The sequence below is a fragment of the Lepidochelys kempii genome, chromosome 18, assembly GCF_965140285.1.
Source record: "Lepidochelys kempii isolate rLepKem1 chromosome 18, rLepKem1.hap1, whole genome shotgun sequence".
NCBI lineage: Eukaryota > Metazoa > Chordata > Testudines > Cheloniidae > Lepidochelys > Lepidochelys kempii.
The window spans coordinates 13,838,953-13,859,614 of record NC_136397.1 but is presented as its reverse complement, the minus strand read 5'-3'; the positions used below and the strand labels follow the sequence as shown (position 1 = coordinate 13,859,614).

The following is a 20,662-nucleotide window of genomic DNA, read 5'->3' as shown; positions in this document are numbered from 1 at the left end:
GCCTTCATCTCTCTCTACCACCTCACCCACCAGGCAAACAAAAAGAATCCCTTCCTTACAGAGCAGAAATCATTAAGAACTTCAGCAAGGGACACAATGTTTTAAAAAAAATCTGTTTTACCTATGGCTCTTATTCCAAAGGGATAATTAATAAACAGATTTATCAACTGTACAGAGGAATCCCTTCATCCTCCACTGAAATGCAACCCCTTGTGGAGAGAATGTAGCAACTACAGCTTAGGATAAGTGAATTTTCTTCAACTGAAAGTTCAAGGAAAAACAAGGAGTTGAAACATGGCCCAGATACAAAAAAGAAATGCCCTTAGTCTTTTTTTTTTTTTTTTTTTAAAGGCCAGGGGGGCTTTAATGACCTCAAGTGGTCAGGACTTCTGTTTCAATGTCTTTAGATTTCAGAGTAACAGCCGTGTTAGTCTGTATTCGCAAAAAGAAAAGGAGTACTTGTGGCACCTTAGAGACTAACCAATTTATTTGAGCATGAGCTTTCATGAGCTACAACTCACTTCATCGGATGCATCCTGTGGAAAGTGTCTTTAGAATAAGACAGCAGTCACCTCCCTAATGCCATCACCTTGTGGGAAGGGTGCCACCTGCTGGAATTCTAAAGTTCATTCCTTCTGCTTCTGCGTGCTCCTTCATTCTTCCATCAAAGTACTGAACTGGTGTGATAAGATATACTGTGGGTGCACGAGGTGTTTAGCTTAACTAGGGGCTTGTCTACACAGGGACACTCAAAGATCATTCACATGTTTAGTTAATGTGGATTAAGTTTCCTGGCTGTCCCCATGTAAATAAGCCTGAAGAATTTTGTTTAAGTAGGGCTTAAAACAATGTAACACTGAAGTTTGGGCACTTCATTGGAATGAGGAACGATGCAGTGCTGACACTTTCATAACAATTCGACTTTAGAATGTGGCATTGGAAGAAATGCATTAAGGGAAAGAATGAGTTCTAGGGTTTTGGATCATGGACTAGCAAAGAGGTTTGAAATGCAACCTAAATATCTGCATAAATTCTTCCAAAGAATCCAGCAACACCCTCTGCACTTTCTGAAGTATTGGTGTGTATTTGCCCCTTGATCCCCACATAAAAATTCTAAGAATTAAATTCATGTTGCATTTATATGCTTGAAAGTGTCTTTAAAAAAAGACAAGTGAGTTCTGAGATCTGGAGCTGAGATGAGACAAGCTGGAATCTTCAAAGATCTTGAAATAGGGGATGATTGAAGTGCAAAGCTCATGCCTGTGGGAAAGGCACATACCACCAACTAAAAAATAAAGGATCACCATGCCTTGGTGGGTAATAAGTGATGATCTTCAGCGTCAAGGAGATCCACAAATGATCCAGTGTGGGCCCCATTCATGCAATGCAAGTACCTAAGGTCTTGAAGTCCATTTCAGTTCATGTACAACTAGAGCCTCATAAAGCACGCCTCTTCATTCTCTCATATTGATGTATTCAGTGTTATGGGGACTTAGTTCCCAAAACTTTTTTGGGGAGCAGGGGGTGGCCAAGAGTGCTGGAGGAGGGAGGATGAAGGCAGAAAGATTAAAAGCTTGTCATGTGAGGAACCAACAAATTCATAATCTGTGAAATTTTCTTCTGATGAAACACTGTTCTGGGTTCTGCTCCTCTTTTTCTCCCAGGCTCACAATAAGACTGAAATTCTGTGAGTGCTAGGGTGTGTGTGTATATTTATACTGTATATAATGTGTTAAAGTAAGGTGTGTAATCCCTTAAGCATCCTCGTTTTGGTACAGCGTGAGGCTGAAAGTATGTTCCAGTGCTGAAAACATATTAATAGGGTTGCTGCTTTTAGTTAGATACGGGACCTCTTTGCCTTTGCCACCCTTTCTGTTACGAGGTTATAAAATCAACTTACCTTTGACTGTGAAAAGGCTTTCCCTTCATCTCCTGTATGCTTCTCCACCAAGAATGTCTTGTTGGTTCCAAAGCAGAACTATCCATTCAGATCAGGTTTAACACTGCAGATGTCTTGACCAAGCTCCTATAAATCACCCAATTTCTTACCACTTTCCTCCTCTTTTACAAAACCTACACCAGTTTAGAAAGGAAAGTAGTAATTACTGCATGTTTCTAAAGTAAACACTCTTCAAAGCTTCTCTTAAAAAAAAAAAAAAGGGGGGGGGGCTATTTTCCCCAGTAAGGATACACGCTTACAAGTGGGAAAGGTGCGTATGTATGTGTCAAGCCCTCACATGTCATAAGACAATCTAGTACAGTAAGGCTGAACTGTGTATGTTCAAGGAAAATAAGTGTCCACAAATGGGAAGGGATAGCTCAGTGGTTTGAGCATTGGCCTGCTAAACCCAGGGTTGTGAGTTCAATCCTTGAAGGGGCCATTTGGGATCTGGGGCAAAAATTGGGGATTGGTCCTGCTTTGAGCAGGGGGTGGGACTAGATGACCTCCTGAGGTCCCTTCCAACCCTGATATTCTATGAAAAGAGAAATGCCTGCTTGTGGAGTATCAGATGGTTTGACAGAGGCTCTTGGCAGTTTTATCTCCTTTGCATTCCCCAAAGCACCCACCTGACTCAGTCATAACTAAGCCCGTTAATACCCAGAAGCTAGAGTCCATAGATTTCCTTGACTTCTCAAGAGAGTATTGTTTTAATGACAGCTAGTGACAGAACTTTCAGTGGGGATAGAAATGGCCAAGTGCAGGGACTTTTCGACACATGGCGAATTAACTAGCTAGGGGATTCCATGGTCTTGTATGTTACAAGGGCTCGCTACTGAAAGAGCCCATCATCTCACTGGTAAAACCAATCAAACCGTGAAATAAGGGGAGGCAATCTAAAACATGAGAATTCCCTCCGAGAGATGAGACTGTCTTTGAGTATTAAGCACAAGTAATCCTCTTCCTCTCACTTTGCAATCCCAACACAGATCTTTTCTCCCCTTTTTACTCTGTCCAGCAGTCTAGTGCTATGTTTATTTTATCCTTTCAAAAGAACACCCTGGCTACTAGGACTATAGCACTGCCGTGGTGCTCTGTGGTGGAAAGGTCTCCTGATCCATGTTAAATTGGAGAGGTTTGCAACTTTTATTACCAAAGTGAGTTTTAGGTAGTTTTACAGAGGGGCCAGTTTTAAGAGCATCCAGCAAACACCAATTTAGACATCTAAGTAAGCGTACAGACATTCAAAAGTGGGAGCTACAAGGTGCTGAGTACTCCTGAAAATCTGGCCCATAGCATCTTCCCTACCTCTTAGGCAGGATGAAATTCTCTGGTCCAAACCCTTTGTCTCACATGCATCTCCACACCCAGGTACTCAGCCTTTCACAATTAGTAACTTTCTTATTGACATTTAGGATGTCAGTATATTTAAAAACAAGTGTATGATATTCTGTTAAGCTTCTGTCTTCTCCTGTACCCAAGTTGCCATCTGATCTAGAGCCTGAGATGCACCTTTGAGTAAATGCCCATATGTCTTATTGTTTGTTTTTTTCTGTATTTCCATGAATATCAGTATTTTCTTTCGTTTATTTGAGTAAGCCTTTGCAGAGTCCTCTGCAGATTAGCAGGATATACTAACTTTCACTTCTAACGCTGCTCATAGGGGAGCTCCAAGAGAAATTGTTTTCCTGTGCTGTCCTCCTTCTCTCCACCCACTGGGAGAAGGAACTTGGTGGTGGTGACAGGACACTTTATCTCACTTTGTCCAGGCAATTACTTTTGCAAGATACAACATCCTAAACATTTTTCTACTAGGATGGGTCTGATTCTTTTCCAAACACTTAAGAGTCAGAAAAATACCACTGGTCCATTCCTCCACTTCACATGATGGGGATAAATTTTTCACCCCCTGCACGTCCTTACCAGTGGGACCATAGTATGCTCAGAACCAAACCTGCTTTGGCCTAGGCACAGTTAGTCTTATCTGTATAAACATAAAACTGTTTTCTTCCTGTGTGAAATTAAATATACATAATGGTGTGTTGCACTCACACCCTAGGTGGTGAGAACTTGATAAAGGAATAAACTTCATTTAAAGCATAAAATTAATTCCATTGCACCAAAAGACAAAACTCAATAGAATATCTAACTCTTCACGGTCTTGGTTCAATGAAGATACACCATCTCTCCAGTCCATCTCCATGTAGCCTAACTAAATAATATAGAGAACAGTGCAAAAATGTTAACTGCATAAAACTGTTTCACAAACATTTTAATCTTTGAGGCACTTAACCTCAATTTCTAAGCACTGATCTTCAGCTTTTCCATGTTTTATAATCCTACTTTGGTCATTATTCCACTATTTAGTTTGTATCAGCAGTGAGTTTTCCATTTTAATGACTTTTATGGTGTGTGAGGGATGGAATAGTGGGGCATGGATCCATTGGTCCTGCGCACTTTTTATGCAAAATGTGCACTGTCACCAGAAGTACTTTCAAAACTAGGTAAATTATACCGACAAATTTACCGATGCCCTCTTGACATTCCAGTTTTGAGTTCTTTCCCACTGGGGGAAAAAAAAAGCCCTCCACAGTCTATGGCCATTGTGTGTATGGGGGTCTTACAATAAGGAAAACACATGGCAGACATACCAGCATATCTTACAGACACCCTCGTCTTCTCCTTTCCACTCTTCTAGAAGGAAAAGTTCCAAAGATGTCTAGTATGTTATTGAATTCTATTTCAGAGGAGTCTGATCTCTTTGAGAGTTAAATGGAAATATTTGTGCATATCTCCTCTCCTCTTGTGTGTCTGTCACTCCTGAAGTGTTTATCTCTCTCTGGCTGTCTCCTCTTCACTTTCATGTCTGTCTTTTTCCTACACGGTATCTCCTGTCTTCCCACAGGACTATGAGAGTAAACTGCAGGCCTTGCAGAAGCAGGTTGAGACGCGATCCCTAGCTGCTGAGATGACAGAGGAGGAAGAGGAAGAGGAGGAAGGTGAGTTTGAGACTGGAAACAGTTCTGGCTGTTTCCAAATCTTTGGTGCAAAGGAAGTTGTACTACAGAGATATTTGTCATAAGTTGGAAAACCAACTTTGGAACTTGTGAAAAAGTGATGGCCTCTTAAAGAGCAAATTTGACAGCCATATAGACTGAAATTCTGTATTCACAGAACAGGTTCTGAATGAGCATTGAACAAAGGAACTGGACCAGGACCCTCAAATTCATTTAAGCCACCCAGCAGCCATTAGATGGGAATGAGCTTTGGGCTTCATATTCTGGTGCCAGTCCACAGAGCTCTCGTGTCCTAAACAGAGATTATTCGTGAGTTTGCGCTAGGATTCTCTAATCTGTGGGCTGGTCTACACTTCCGTGAAAGTCGATCTAACTTACATTGCTCAGGGGTGTAAAAAAGACGTTTCCTGAGCGATGTAAATTACATCGACCTAAACACTGTCCACACCAGCGCTATGTTGGCAAGAGACGCTCTCCCACTGACATAGCTTCTGCCTCTTGCAGAGGTGGAATAATTATGCCAACGGGAGAGCACTCTCCCATTGGCATAGCGCGTCTTCGCCAGACATGCTACAGTGGTAGTGTAGCGCTGTAGTGTAGACTTGCCTTGTGGAAAAAAAACTCCTGATTGGGTCTAGTGTAAGTGAGAGCATCTTATGCAGCTAACTCCTCTCTGTGCTACAGAACACCCAGGAAGGGAGGAGTGATTCAACAGATGTAGAGCTTAACCATCTTCTCCCTGGGTATTTGCTTTCTCTTTTTTATTAGCGTTTTAGCCTTCTGGATTTCTACAAATCAAGTAACCAGAGCTTGCTTAGTTTTTCTTTCGGTCTAGCTACTCCAAATGCTTTATAGCAGGGGTCGGCAACCTTTTAGAAGTGGTGTGCCGAGTCTTCAATTATTCACTTTAATTTAAGGTTTCGTGTGCCAGTAATGAATTTTAATGTTTTTTAGAAGGTCTCTCTCTTTCAGTCTATATATTATATAACTGAACTATTGTCGTATATAAACAAGGTTTTCAAAATGTTTAAGAAGCTTCATTTAAAATTAAATTAAAATGCTGATCTTACGCCGCTGGCCCGCTCAGCCCGTTACCGGCCTGGGGTTCCGTTCACCTAGGCTGGCAGCAGGCTGAGCGGGGCCTGTGGCCGGGACCCCAGACCGGCAGTGGGCTGAGCAGCTCAGCCCGCTGTTGGTCTGGGGTTCTGTCCACCAGCTCCTGCCAGCCAGGGTCCCGGCTGCCGGCCCCGCTCAGCCTGCTGCCGGTCTGGAGTCCCGGCCCTGTCCACATAGAGTAGATACCTACCTTCTCCCTGGTTCTAGCCCATTCTCTTCCTCTCTCTCTGCACTGAGCTGAGGGTGGGAGTGCACTGAGAACAGGGCTGGGGGTGAAGGAGCAGGTTGGGGTGCAGGGTCTGGCCAGGAGCTGGAATGAGGGAGGGGGCTCAGGGTTGTGGCAGGAGGTTTGGGTGTGGAGCGCTTACCTGGGCAGCTTCCATTTGGTGCGAGGGGTGCAGGTGGGAATGTGGGGTGTGTGCAGGAGCTCCTGTTTGGTGGGAGTGGGGATATGGGGGTTGCAAGAGTCAGGGCGTGGGGGGGCTGAGTATGTGTGGGGGTGCCGGAATCAGGGCTGGGGTTGTGGGGGGGGTGCAGGGGTCAGGGCATGGGGCTGAGGGTGTGTGGGGCTGGTGCAGGGGTCAGGGCAGAGGGCTGGGGTGTGTGGGCTGGGGTCGTGGGGGTGCTCCCAGCCCCCTGCCCTGAGCAGCTCGCGGCAGGGGGCTGGAGGGGATATGCCCTGATTCCACCCCCCTCCCCATGGTCCCCGGAGCAGAGAGCGTGCTGCAGCTCCACTTCTACCTCTCCTGCTCCTAGCAAGGGCTGTCAGCTGATCGGCCGCAGGGCGGGAGAGAAGGAGGGGCAGGAACTAGCATGCTGGTGGAAGAGGTGGGGGAGGGGGAAGCTTGCCTGCCCCGCAAGGAGAGAGCGGTGGGCTGGGGGGCAGAAAAGAGCAGGCCGGGCAGGATTTTTAGTGGCACCCTGCTGTCTTCCCGGGTCCAATTGGCTCGTGTGCCATAGGTTGCCGACCCCTGCTTTATAGGTTAAGCTTCCAGTGCTTGGAGTGGAAGATCAGAGCTAGTTACCCATTGAGCAATGAGTACAACCTATCTCCTTTCCATGCTCTCTTTTCAGTGACAACATTAAGTATTTTACAAGAAAATGAAGAGAAGTAAATAACCTCTGAATGGGTGTGTTGGAGGGAAAACCATTACATTTGACTAGGCTATTTCCTTGCTTTCCTCAGTGCCCTGGACTCAGCATGAATATGAACTGGCCCAGTGGGCGTTCAGGAAATGGAAGTTTCACCAGTTCACTTCATTAAGGGACCAGCTCTGGGGCAATGCAGTCTATCTGAAAGAGGCCAATGCAATCAGCGTGGAATTAAAGAAGAAGGTAAGATTGTACGGACCACCAAACTCCTAGATATTGTCTGTATACTGATCCTGCTTTGATGTATTATACTTATTTTTCTTGCCTTTAACCCACCATACCTCGTGGTTTTTATTTTGGTATGTGAAGTGCTTTGAGGCTTGACTGCCATGATTCAGATTCCATACTGAATTTGTATTTCTTTCAATCTATTTTTGTATATTTCATGTCCCCTACATTGTCTCCCCAGTCCCCATTCCAGTTATCCTTTAAAGCCTTGTTAAGATGGAAAAGAAAAGGGATCTTCTCTCTAACTTCATGTTGGGTCATTCATTTTTATCAAAAAGTGAATGCTAGATCTAGATGCCCAACATGGCAGTATTATATGCTGTTGTTAGACTACCAGGCTGTTCCTTAAATGTTTTGAACTTAAAAAATTGGTGCTGCTCTCAGAGATAAAAATCAAGTTGATTCCTTCTTTCGTTTAGGTGGGTCCCAGTCTCATTTTAATGAGGCTTTTGGGGAGTGTTCTTGCTACTTGTTAAATAGAAGCCCCCTTGTGCCTGATTTCTATGAATATATTTGTTTTTCTCCATTCAGGTGCAGTTTCAGTTTGTCCTGCTGACCAACACTCTCTATTCCCCTCTGCCCCCTGAGCTGCTGCCCAATGAGTCAGAGAAGACTCGGAACAACAGACCTTTCCCTCGGACAGTAGTGGCTGTGGAAGTCCAGGATGTGAAGAATGGAGCAACACATTACTGGTCCCTGGAGAAACTCAAGTAGGGTCTAGTTCAAAATTAGTAGGGTTTTTTTTATTAAGGTCTCTCTAGACTTGTCCCAGTTCATCTCACTGCCTTAATATATATGTTTCCTGCACTTGTCTGGTACTCATTCCTTCTCTTCTGCTTCACATAACCCTACTACTGATAAACAAAATTAAAAAGTAAAACTTCAGTAATGGAGATCTGCCCTTAGAAAACCCTCCCAAATTTTAACCATCTCAAGTCTGAGGTGGTGGTTTCCATCATTCTTGTGCAATGTGCACAAGATAGGCCAGGGTTTCCTACTTGTTTGTATGACTACGGATTCTTCAATTTTTAATTTTGCACTTCTGGAGTGTAATCCAAGGATTTTGAAACATAAACCTTAAATAATCCTCTACGTGCTTGTGGTTTATAGTGGGGTCATTTTGCCAAGTACTGAAATGCAGCCACTTTTTTGGGTGGCATGTGACAGCTGTTCAGTAGTGCACACCAACACGATACATTGGTTCAGTGCAGAAAGCAACGAATGTGCCTAGATGAAACTGCAGGAGGAATTTGGGGAGGCAGAATGTAATGACTGAAGCTTAAATTTGACCAGAGCCTCAGGGCTTAACCTGCTCTTATGAAAAGAGCCATGGGATATTTATTGACCTTGACTGGCATGTGTTCTGCATTTCTTCCAAAAGATGGCATCTCCCACAGCACAGTGACCCCTAACATTATGGTAGAGCATTAGTACAGTAGAGATGAACTGGCCCCTTACCTCTTTGTACCCCCCTTTCCCCTTGCCTGTTTTAGGACGATACTTTATTCTGTCCCTGTGGTATGCATGCTCTTTTAGAAAAATGACCACAGCATCTCTGTACTAATGTCCTCATTCATCATACGGTAGAAGCAAATTCTTATTGTTTCTTTCAACATTAATTTTTTTGGGACTTTCTGCTGTGTAGGCAGAGGTTGGAGCTGATGCGGGAGATGTATGACAGGGCTGGAGAAATGGCGTCCAATGCCCAGGATGAGAATGAGAGCACAATGACTGGTAGTGACCCCTTCTACGATCGATTCCATTGGTTCAAACTGGTTGGTAGGTACGTGATGACAATTCTATCTCCTGGCACTTCACCTACTCATTGCGGGGAGAAAGCTGTGACTTTGAATAGAGTTTTAGGCTGTGTAGTCATATCAGCCATGTATGTGGGGTCTCAGGATTGATGATCCAACTTCTGGATCTTATTGATCGTCTTGCATCACCAAAACGCTGGTAAGAAGCAGGAAATGCTGCCTAAAACTTTCTTGATACAGATTTAACCTTTCAGAGGGTAAGTGTTTGAATTCACCCTTAATCAAACTTAAGATTTATTTCTAAAAGGAAGGGATTGAAATAACCAGTTAAGTGTTGTCTGAAGTTGTTGGAGTACTGCTGTGAGAGAGACTGAAGACTTACGGAAATACCAAGGGAAAACTGGTCCAGAGCTTGAGGGCTTTGTGTGGGTGTGACACTAAAGCAGTTTTGTTGCTTTTTTCTGGAAGGATTTAAACACCTAGTGAGAGGAGACAGAGATTCATTAAGTGTCTGATTGCTGAGCCACTCCTTTATTTTTAAAGTGCCTTATGGTGGATATACAGATTGTAGATACGCTAAGTGAGCTAATAAGAACAATGTAAATAACCATACATGATTAGCCTTGTTTGTCTTCATGTTTCCTTTGCTTTTTGCTCAGTCCAAGGATTCCGTCTTTCCCTAACTATGTCAGCAATCCCCTTCCTCCCATCTCATCCCAATCCAGATGGTCTAAAGCTTTTGCTTGCTGTTATGGTGGGCTCTGTGCTGACTGCAGCAGTATGATCTGTGTTATGAAGCATTCCTCTCTCCCCTTGCTTTGTTAATCAAAGTGTTCCGTTAACTGATATCTAGCTCCCCCATTTTCCATGGCTGCGTGAATGAGCGCCTTGCTGACCGCACGCCCTCCCCCACTTTCTCCACGGCTGACTCCGACATAACCGAACTGGCCGATGAGCAGCAGGATGAGATGGAAGACTTTGATGATGAGGCCTTTGTGGATGATACTGGCTCCGACGCTGGAACAGAGGAGGGATCCGACCTCTTCAGTGATGGGCACGACCCGTTTTACGACCGGTCCCCTTGGTTCATTTTAGTGGGAAGGTTGGTGAGGTTACTGTGAGAATAGCCAAAAGGGACCAGCTCTTGACATAGGCTGCAGAGGCTTTGCCTTTCAGAATGGAGAACATTAATCAAGCCCAGCCATATCTAGAAATGGAACTCCTCAGACCTACTCAGGCAGTCTGTCAGTTTTAAGATTATAATGCAAATCTTCCACATTAAAGGGCCCAAGGAGCCCTTGAGAATACAAGCTTTACCCATCAATACATAAAACCAATTCCTTTTCCCTTGCTTGTAGTAATTAGGGTGTTGTTTACCTGGACACCGTGCTTGATTTGCAGAGATTATGGTAGTATTGCTCTGACTCTTCTTTTCTCTAAAGGAGCGTTCCAACAAATATGAAGGAAACGGTAACATCTAATCTAATAAATCCCCCTTTAGAAAACTCATTTAACATCCTCTTTGTGACTGGGGTAGAATGGGAGGAAAGTTGAAGGTCTGAAAAATAGCTCATCCCAAGGTTCCTGTCTGGACTAGGGGAAATAATTGGAATTTTAAAAACATCTCCGTTAACTGTTTAACATAGTTTTTAAATACCACATACCATGTTGTGTAGACCGGGTTTCACACCTTTAAAACATGTTAGCTAGTTTTCTGCATGTTTTAAATGTGTTAAACCCTGTCTACTCTATATGCTATGTGGAGTTTAAAAACATGTTTTTAGAACATCAACTATTTTCATAGCCTAGATATGCTCTAGGGAGTCTTAAAGACTCTCGTGTAGACACAGCCACTTACAGCATGTTACACGGATAATACTTGTGTTTTGATCACAAAAAGTATTCACAAATAATTTCTGTGAAATATCCAGTAGGCAGGTTAGCCAGATTTTACTGATGGGGAAATTGAGAACAGGGTTGTTGAGTGACTTGCTTTGGCTATAGAGAGAGCTCGTAAGTGATTGGAATTGTGATTGGAGCTCAGAAGTTCTTAAACCCCCCTTAAACCCTGAGGAATAAAAACTTTAGTTCTTAAAGATGCAAGGAAGCAGAAAATTCCTGTTCCCTGAGAAATATTGTCTCCTACCACTCAACACCTGAAAGTCACATTTGAAAGCACGACTATTTCAGGTTAATCTAACGCACAGATTTGTCAGTTTTGGTGTGGAGTTTTCTTAATTGTCATGTATGTGCAGTAACTGCTTGCACTAGCAGGAACCACGCTCTCACAATAGTGCCAGCATGCTGAGTGTATTATGCTATTGTGTATATTCATTCAGTGTGTGGAGTGCTTGGGAAAATGTTGAACTATTCATCTTCATTTCACAGTCCTAACGTCCAGACTCCACAGGAAGCACTGTATACAGGCTGAGCAAATGCAGTGTATGAAAAGAACACTTGTGCTTCTTTGCAGTTAGGTAACTTACACCCTATATCCACATATAAAAAGAATCCAGATCTCTGAATCTCTAGATGTATATAAGTCAATCTGATCTCCTGTAAATTGCCTCTATTATATAACTCCACTTTTGATCATACAGGATTTTAATGAAACTGAATTAATAGTTTTTCATGAGTTTCCATCTGTCCTCTGACTGCAATTGAATTTGAAGCTATCCCCTTAACTATAGGTTTAGTTTTATCAGTTTGTATAACCTTATGCTGGTTGTAACAGCAGTAACCTGCTGCTGTTCTTTGACTAGACTATGGCTGGAGATTGGACACCACCAGAGTTCAACTGATTTCCATTCCTTAGTATTTTCCAGCGTGTGTCCTGTTCTGTAAACTTTGCATACGGACAAATAACTGGGCCTACCATTTAGGCAGATATTGTCTCCCACAGTGGTGATTGCGTGATACAGATTGAGACAAAACCCCATAGTACACTTAATTAGCTGTGCATTGCTGTGTAAAAGGGACACAGTGGGACAGAGTAGCATTCCTTCCTGACCTCAACAGTGATGAATTTGTCCTGAAAGGGAGAGTTAAAATACTGAGGTTTAGTCATTCAATTACCCAGTCCTTCTTAAAATCAAACGACAATATTTTATACTGTGCATTGTCTGCCTTCTATCTGAACTGTAGTCTTTTCTTTTTCAAAGAGCTGGTCCCTTTAGCCGTCTCTTCTGGCATGCTGGGATGTTAAGTCTGACTATTTAATGGGGTGAAATATCAAAACATTTGTTTTGTTTTGAGGGAGGCGGAAGAGGGTTATGATGTATTTTCTTCAAATCCTGAATTGATGTTTTGTATATTTAAAGAGAAAAATTCCATGATCATTCTGAGTTCTGTTGTTTTTATGTTTGGTAAAAATTTCTGTTTGTAAATTTTCATTTCTAGTTTTGTTGTGAATATGCCATTTTACCTCACCAATCTTTCTGCTAATACAGTTCCCCCTCTTTCAGTCTGCTGGGCTAAAGTGCAGGGGGATACTTGAAGATGGGGATGATTGAGGGAGAGTGGGACAATTCTCCAGTGTGTGAGGGAGAGGTGAAAGATAACCTTAACCTTTCGTCCACTCCCAGCTTGGCATACTCCTGTGGTGTAACAGGTGGAGGAAGGCGGTATTGCTGGATAAAGACAGCTTTTCTCTGTACAGCCACAGCAGCCAATGTGCCATTGCTGTTCAGCCACACAGGATCCAGCATTTCTTACACCAGATGGGAACCCTAAAAGATTCTTTGTATACATAAATTTCTTTCCCTGATTTAAAACAATTGCCTATAGCTGGTAACTGGATAGAAGGAAGTGGAAGATGAAAGGGGTGTGTGTGTGTGTTTTGTCCTCTGGGGTTATCATTTTATCAAGGTGACTCTCAAATTGCAGCTGACCTTCTAAAACTGAATGCATTTGATATCTTATCTGTTGGATCATAACTTCAAAACCTGGGTCATGTGTGTAAATATATTTTCATTTGCCATCTTGGGATAGAATGTTCAGGTAGCCCTAGCTTTAGAGTGGGAAGGCTTTTTGTAGAGACTGCCTGTGAGACTGTCTTTTATTGTATATGCACACAGATATGAGGCTAGCTAGATTCCTGCCTGGTGGAGAGATGAGGAGAACGGGGTGTGTGTGTCTACTTTCCCTGGACTTAATCTTTTTTAAACTGCATGTATTATTGGTAATGATGGTGATATTATACCTCCCTGAACTCCTACCCTGGTCCAGCCAGTGTAAATGATTTGAGTTCATTAGTGTTTTGTTTGGCTTCTTTCCCTTCAAATTAGCACTACCTGAAAATTTTGGGTTTAAAGTCAACATTATTTTGTAAACCATTTCTTTTTCTGACTTACCCCTCCTCACCCTGTTTTATTAGGAGGGCCCTACCAAATTCATGGCCATGAAAATGCATCACGGACCGTGAAATCTGGTCTCTCTCTCTCCCTCCCCCTTCCCCCCCCCCATCTGGTCTTTCGTGTGCTTTTATCCTATACTATACAGATTTCACAGGGAAGACCAGGTTTCTCAAACTGGGGGTCCTGACCCAAAAGGGAGTTGCAAGGTTATTTTAGGGGGGGTCACAGCAGTGCAGAAGTAAGGGTAGCAATACCTTCAGAACTGGGTGGCCAGAGAGCAGCAGCTGTTGGCTGGGCAGCCAGTTCTGCAGGCAGCGCAGAAGTACAGGTGGCAGTACCATACCATGCCACCCTTACTTCTGGGCTGCTGCCTTCAGAGCTGAGCGATCTGAGAGTGGTGGCTGCTGACTGAGGGCCCATCTCTGCAGGCAGCAGCCCAGAAGTAAGGGTGGCAATCCCTCTGCCTTCAGAGCTGGACTTCTGGCCAGCAGCTGCTGCTCTCCAGCTGCCCAGCTCTGAAGGCAGCACCGCCCCCAGTAGCAGCACAGAGGTAAGGTTAGCAGTACCACACCCTCCCTACAATAACCTTGCAAACCCCCCGCCTCCCCAATTCCTTTTTGGGTCAGGACCCCTACAATTACAACACTGAAATTTCAGATTTAAATAGCTGAAATCATGAAATTCGTGATTTAAAAAAATCCTAAAACCATGAAATTGACCAAAACAGACCATGAATTTGGTAGGGCCCTATTTATCAGTGTTTACCTCACTTTGGAGCAGACTGAAAAGGAAGTAGATCCTAATTTTATTTATTCATGTGCTGAGTTATGATTGTTTTTGTTATATATTTCTCTTCATGTCTCTTTTTTTGCTCTTACAGCTTTATTAATCCTTTTCTTCTGTACTGCATTTTGTCATCGCTTTATTTTAGCAGAATTATTTTAGTCTCTTTAGTTTGTAATTGACAAATGCCTACCCCCTCCTCATTTCAAAAACACCCTTATGTTGAGGAGGTGAGGCCCAGGGAAGAATAGCCTCTTATTTTATCTAACTTGGGTTCTTGACTATGGGGCAAAAGGCACTGAGTTCACCTCTCTTTTTTCATCTGTTTTCCTGTGTCTGGTGAACACCCTGTACATTTGAGGGCACTGGTCAGAGGCAGCAGGGATCCATGTTGCTTACCCTGTACACCCAGAATAATAATTGATACAAGCTTTATTTTTGATTGTACTGGATATAAAGGCCAAGAGGAAAACGGAGTGTATGTGAAAGGAAATCCAGCTAAACACGTGTTCAGTGCTGTAGTATAATTTACTGTCAGCTCAGCTAGAACCATCTGAATGAAACAGTCGTCATGTAGATTTCTAGTTAATGAAGTGTAAGGAAATTGTAGCTGGGAGTATTACGTACCCTCCCTGCCTTCATCCATTGAATTCTGAAACCTCTCATAATACTGTCTTTCTCAACTCATTAAAACCCCTTCTCCTGCCTTCCTTGTTGAGAGCTATCCATGGACTGATCTTTTAGGCTTCTCTGCATTTAGATATTTACTTTGATTGGGGAGGTACTCTTTCCACACTTAAACTTGCCATTTTAAGATCCCTTTACAATTTTAAGTTCTGCCATTTAAAAGAAAAAATGAATGAGCTTTCTAATATAACTCAGAAGTATAAAGCATACTTAGCTTAAAGTATAATTTGAAAGTTGTGAACAATAAATTGGTCAAACTACTAATCCAAAATAAGACCCCTCCTTCCCCACTTGGTGTTACAATACTTATTAGAACTAAAAATTTTAATATCTTCCAGTACTGGCCCAAAATGCTGCATTCACTCTGTTGTAAGCTGCAGTGTTTTGGACTGTTGCTTTAGAATTTCAAGGTGGCTTGTTATATGGGAGTGGGAAATCTAATATATTCCAAGCTACTTATCTGAAGAGAATACTGTAGCTCCCCCAATACTCAGTAACTGTTCTTTTTAGAAGCCTGAAAGATGTTTTATAATTCACTGGGGAATTTTGATAATTACTTCATATATATATAGTGTATTATAAAATATGCATAGAGGAGAGAAAATGCTTAATCAAAAATCTGTTTTAAATGCTTATATATATTCAAGTTAAACATTTGTTAGATTGCTAAACAGTCACTTTCCTTTTAATTTGTCATCTCTAATTATCTTTAAACTACAATCACAGGATGGAAGGTTCCTAATGATGCTTTGTATGCAGTAGAGCCTCTTGAGTTTTTAACGTCTTTCTAACAATGCTGTTTACAACTGTATTGCATCAAAAGTCATCTTTCATAACCAACATCTTAAATGTCTCCTCTATATACTTTATAACTCACTAATGTAGACCTGTTGGCTCCAGCCAGCTCTGGTTTAAAGTGTGTCTGTGTTTTCACACAATTTAGCTTGAAAATACTGCAGGAGTTCTTTAAGGGCAGTGTGAAAATAGCAGTACATAGTACAAGATAATGTGTTATAGCAGAACTGCAGACACTAGGCTGTATGAACGCATTTGTGTCCTGTCAGCCAATGAAATACAAAGTTCTCTCTACGCGTGGTGGTCTCATGTTGTTTTTCACTCCCTATTACCAGGGCATTCGTATACCTGAGCAACCTACTGTACCCAGTGCCCCTTATCCACAGAGTGGCAGTTGTCAGTGAGAAGGGGGAGGTTCGAGGATTTCTGCGTGTGGCTGTGCAAGCAATAGCAGGTAAGAGAGTCTGGGATTGCTCTTGCAGTGCAAGCTTTTGGGTGGCTTTTGAACAGCTGTATTTTAAAAATAAAATAAAATAAAATAAAATGGGGCGGGGGCGCTGGCTTCAGAAGGTTTGCTTTTTTGCTGCATTCGGTTCTGGACCAGCTTTAAGATCTGGTACTTGCAAGCCTCCCAGGACACTTACTCTGTCACGTTAGAAAGACGGGGTTGTATTCTTTCTACTGATATAAAGCTTTTGGCCAAGGCCGATTAGCGAATTTGACCAATTGATGTGTAGAAAATGTATCCTCTCTGTTAGAGGTTTTGAAATGTTCACTGTCTACCACTGTGAGATTTGTATGTGGTAACTAAGACAACCTGAGGTGTAGAGACAGGGGAGGGGAGAGAGGAAAGATCATATCGATAGATATTTTAAAACACTTTTTTAAAAAATGTCTTTCCTCTACAGTATGGCATAAACATAAGAAGTGATGGTGCATGTGACTGCATGTGAGAGTATAAAGGCTTGAATGGCACTATTTTTGGATGACCCGCAGAACTAGCTTGTGGCTCTAACGTCTTGAGTCTCATGTGCTTGTCCCAAATAAACACCCATAAAACCTTTACTTCATTACGTACCATATATTCACCCTGACTTTTCAGTCTTTCCTGTCTTTATAAATCACGTATAAAGTGCTCTAGCATCTTTATATTATATTCTCTTCTCTGTGGATAAAGGCACCTCCAGGGACTGGGGAAGGAGTAGAGTTAGCATTAATTCCTCAGTTACTCATAGGCTAGATCAGTGTCTCTCAGCATCCAAAGAAAAGAGTTAACCTCTGTCTTTGTATAGTGGCTGAGGGTTTTTTTTTTTCTCCCTCCTCTAGGGTGGTTTCCCTTACCCTTATAGCAGGTATTGTAGAGAACTACATACTAGCCGCACCCTGTTCAATTTTTCATGTGACAGTGTTGGTTTGACTAGTTGGGGCTATTGGGTAAGGACAAAAAATTCCTATTTCTTTTCAGGGAAAACTTGATTTAAAGGGGGAGGAGGGGCGGAATATCTAGCTAAGATGACCCTTCTCTTTGCTGATTTTGAGAAAGAGAGGAGGAGGTAATAAATTTCCTTTGACTAGGTCTTCGATCCGCCAACCAGTTGGTGGTATTTTGTCCTTTTTTCCCACACTGAAATGAACTAGTCAAGGTTTGTGCCTGGTATTTGATCATGCACCATTCATCCTGGTGAGAGCTCAGATACTTCTTGTAATTTATCTGCTCTTTCTAGCAATGGCTAACTTCCAACCATTGTCTCTTGTATTGGAAGGCAACCCTACAGGTCTTATTCTCCATGGGAACATGTAATGAAGTCTCAGACACTGAGGCTGTGGAATTCACTCTGGCCGAGGCTCAAATGGCAGATGAAACATTTGAATACATTCAAGTTTTACTTCTAGCCTGGTTTGCTTTCCTTGGCATTGACACTTTAATACCTATAGTCAAATGGATGATATGAAAGAGCAAACCATGGCTATTACAAATTGATTTTGCAACATCTCTTTGAAATATGTCATGGCTTTATTTAGTCCAAGTGATATTTCAAGATGGCATTCTTAATTTTGGGATCACTTCTGTAAGTATGTGTGTCCTATTAGAAAATACCTCAGCCCTATCTGGGCACCCCCCCCCCCTCTCTTATTGTCAGTCTCGGCAGAGACTGGGCTGAGTGGGCCATAGAGACCAAAGTAGTCTCTTGCTTTGAGAGTCCCTCTGGATCAATAGGCACATGGAAGCTGTGCCATTGTGGGTGCTCACTCTGTGGGTAGAGGATTTTAGTTTTCAGGACTGTAAACCTGGCCGTTTGTTGTTTCTTGAAAGACCGGTCCGAGGGATTGCTGACTAATCTGGCAATGTTCATAATTACTGAACTCTCTCTGTAAAAAGCCTTGGATTGCTTTTTATCCCTTTCTGTAAAGCTTCTTATTGCATTGGGTGTTTTGTCATGGCCAAACTGTCATTAATGTACATCTTGTGTCATGGCAGGAAAGGGTTATAAAGCTATTACCCCTAGTGAACTGGGCATGACTATCTAGATGAATAAGGTAAAGAAATGAAAATGGCTGTAAACTACCTTCATTATTGATATATTCTTCACTGTGTAGCAAGAATCCCCTATAGATAAGGATCTTGAGGTGTGACAAGGTCAGTGGTTGCATTGGAACTAGTGTGGGGACAGGAATTGAAAACCTGTTCTCTGCTAATCAAGCCATGGATCCTTCCTGATTAGGGTTATTTTTAATGTTTCACATGTTTCCAGTTGGAAAAATCTCTAAGACATTCTCATCTCTGATTGTTGGTCTTTTCACTCATCATGTTGTACACTTTTGCCCATTCATTTTGGATGTAACCTATTTAGAAACCAAGCAATTAAACAGTAAATATGGAAATAAATTTTTAACCCAGGAATTCTCAAACTCCAGCATATTAACTTTGAATCTTCTGGGTATCACTAACCTGTTTTGCTGGTTTTCTCCATTCCCTTCCCAAAAGCCAGTGCTAGGTAGTTCTTTACTGTATTTTATCTAGCAACTTGTTCCAGTGTAAATGACCCAAGTGATGGGGTATCCACCACTTGGGAGACTAGTATCCCATCGAGTCATTCTTGCCATTGGAATTTGTTTCCAATATTATATTTTCTTTGCCTTTCTAGCTGATGAAGAAGCCCCAGATTATGGATCTGGCATTCGGCAATCTGGCACAGCTAAAATTTCTTTTGATGATGAATACTTTAATAAGGTAAGAAACATTAATTGGGTTGGAGAGGTTTGTGAAGGGAGGGGAACAATGTCTTGTTCTAGATACAGATCAGTTAGGGTGGGTTAAAAAGTACAGGGGGCAAATTGGAAGCTGCAGGGCTCTCATCTGCAGCCCCTGTCTTGTGTTCCTCAGAGTGACTTTTCTTCAGTTGCCATGACTCGTTCTGGACTGTCACTAGAAGAGCTGAGAATTGTGGAAGGGCAAGGTCAGAGTTCAGAGGTCATCACTCCCCCAGAAGAAATTAACAGAATGAATGACCTGGGTAAGTGGCCACAGCTTCTGGGACTTGAAGGGACAAACTTGGGGCTGTTCTGATTCTTTATGAAAAGGGGCTCTGGGCTTTATTCGGAAGTGTGCTACAGGTGAAGGAATGTTGTCCTTAGAGTGCTAGGGTACATAATTGTGACTGCTCCCTTGTGAGAGTTTTGATTTACAAAATACTGACTCCGATGTAGCACACAGAAGAAGCTTATAGGTTGCAGTAGTTCAGAGGTTTTGATCATTGTCAATCCACTAGAAGGTTTCAGAAGTGGCCCACCTCTTTATTTATGTGACTATCTAACTGGTAATTACTGTGCACCCCTCTCTTGCAACTCTAGTGTCCCCACCTTGGGTGAGAAGCGAACTCTGCACTTTGTTGGGATCACTGTGTCTTGTCTACACCAGGATTTTTTTTATAATTAATTTTTCAGGTGCAGCTTGGTAGGTGGTAGCCTTGCTGATGACTATAGTGTAGACAAGGTTCAGAAGAACCCAGGCACTTTTACCACTGTCACCTAACCCTGCTCTGAGTTGTTAGACGCTTTGGAACAACACTTGAGCCTTGACTACCCTACCACTTTTATCAGTGCTACCACTAGTGAAGCTGCATGTACTGTGAATTAAGGCTTTGAAAAATCCTTTGGTAGATAAACTACCGGAGAGCAGGTGTTTGGGGGTGAGGGATTAAATCCCTCCTTTGCTGGGTCAAGTATCTGTAGATGTAGTAAATCTGAATATTTGACGGGAGGTCTTTGTGTCTCTTTAAGACCTGAAGTCAGGCACTTTGTTGGATGGGAAGATGGTGATGGAAGGGTTTACCGAGGAGGCTGGCGACCACCTGAAACTGGGTAGTGTGTTCACCTTCCGTGTGACAGTGCTGCAGGCCAGTGGCATCCTCCCAGAATATGCAGATATCTTCTGTCAGTTCAAGTAAGAATCTCTCCTTGGTAGTACAGGGTGGGGAAGACTTCTGCAGTGAAGAGGGGTAACTGATGCTAGATACTGGGAAAATGGAGATAAAACTGGAGTGATTTTTAGGAGTCAGTGTGGCAGTGTCCTGTGGGAGGGGAGCCAGAAATCTGTGTAGCCATCAGATCATGTGCCCTGACCAAACATCTGCTTTGTGTTAACATGGCATCAGGGAGTAAAGCTTTGTAGAAAGGGAATAAGAATCAACTTTTAAAAGCCACACATCCAATGCCTCTTGTCCTAGGCATCCCAAGGTCTTTTGTAGAAGAGTCTTTGAGGTCCTCTGATGAAAAGTGTTATAGAAGTCTAAAGTCCTAATACTCAGTAAATTGGTTTATATTTATTACATT

The 20,662-nt window shown here is 42.5% G+C and overlaps 1 protein-coding gene across 10 annotated transcripts in view; it reads left to right on the top strand.

Annotated features, from left to right (window-relative positions):
- The window catches only part of KIF1B (kinesin family member 1B), a 150,049-nt gene that overhangs the window by 92,555 nt on the left and 36,832 nt on the right, over positions 1-20,662 (top strand). For 7 of the 10 annotated variants that reach the window (XM_073316470.2, XM_073316471.2, XM_073316472.2 and 4 more), the window contains 9 exons: positions 4,845-4,938; positions 7,259-7,407; positions 7,984-8,162; positions 9,098-9,235; positions 10,063-10,311; positions 16,165-16,283; positions 18,976-19,061; positions 19,215-19,344; positions 20,111-20,273. In XM_073316470.2, coding sequence (XP_073172571.1) covers positions 4,845-4,938; positions 7,259-7,407; positions 7,984-8,162; positions 9,098-9,235; positions 10,063-10,311; positions 16,165-16,283; positions 18,976-19,061; positions 19,215-19,344; positions 20,111-20,273 — 1,307 coding nt within the window. The remainder of the gene's footprint in view (positions 1-4,844; positions 4,939-7,258; positions 7,408-7,983; positions 8,163-9,097; positions 9,236-10,062; positions 10,312-16,164; positions 16,284-18,975; positions 19,062-19,214; positions 19,345-20,110; positions 20,274-20,662) is intronic. The other 3 variants (XM_073316476.2, XM_073316479.2, XM_073316477.2) reach the window with 1 other exon arrangement.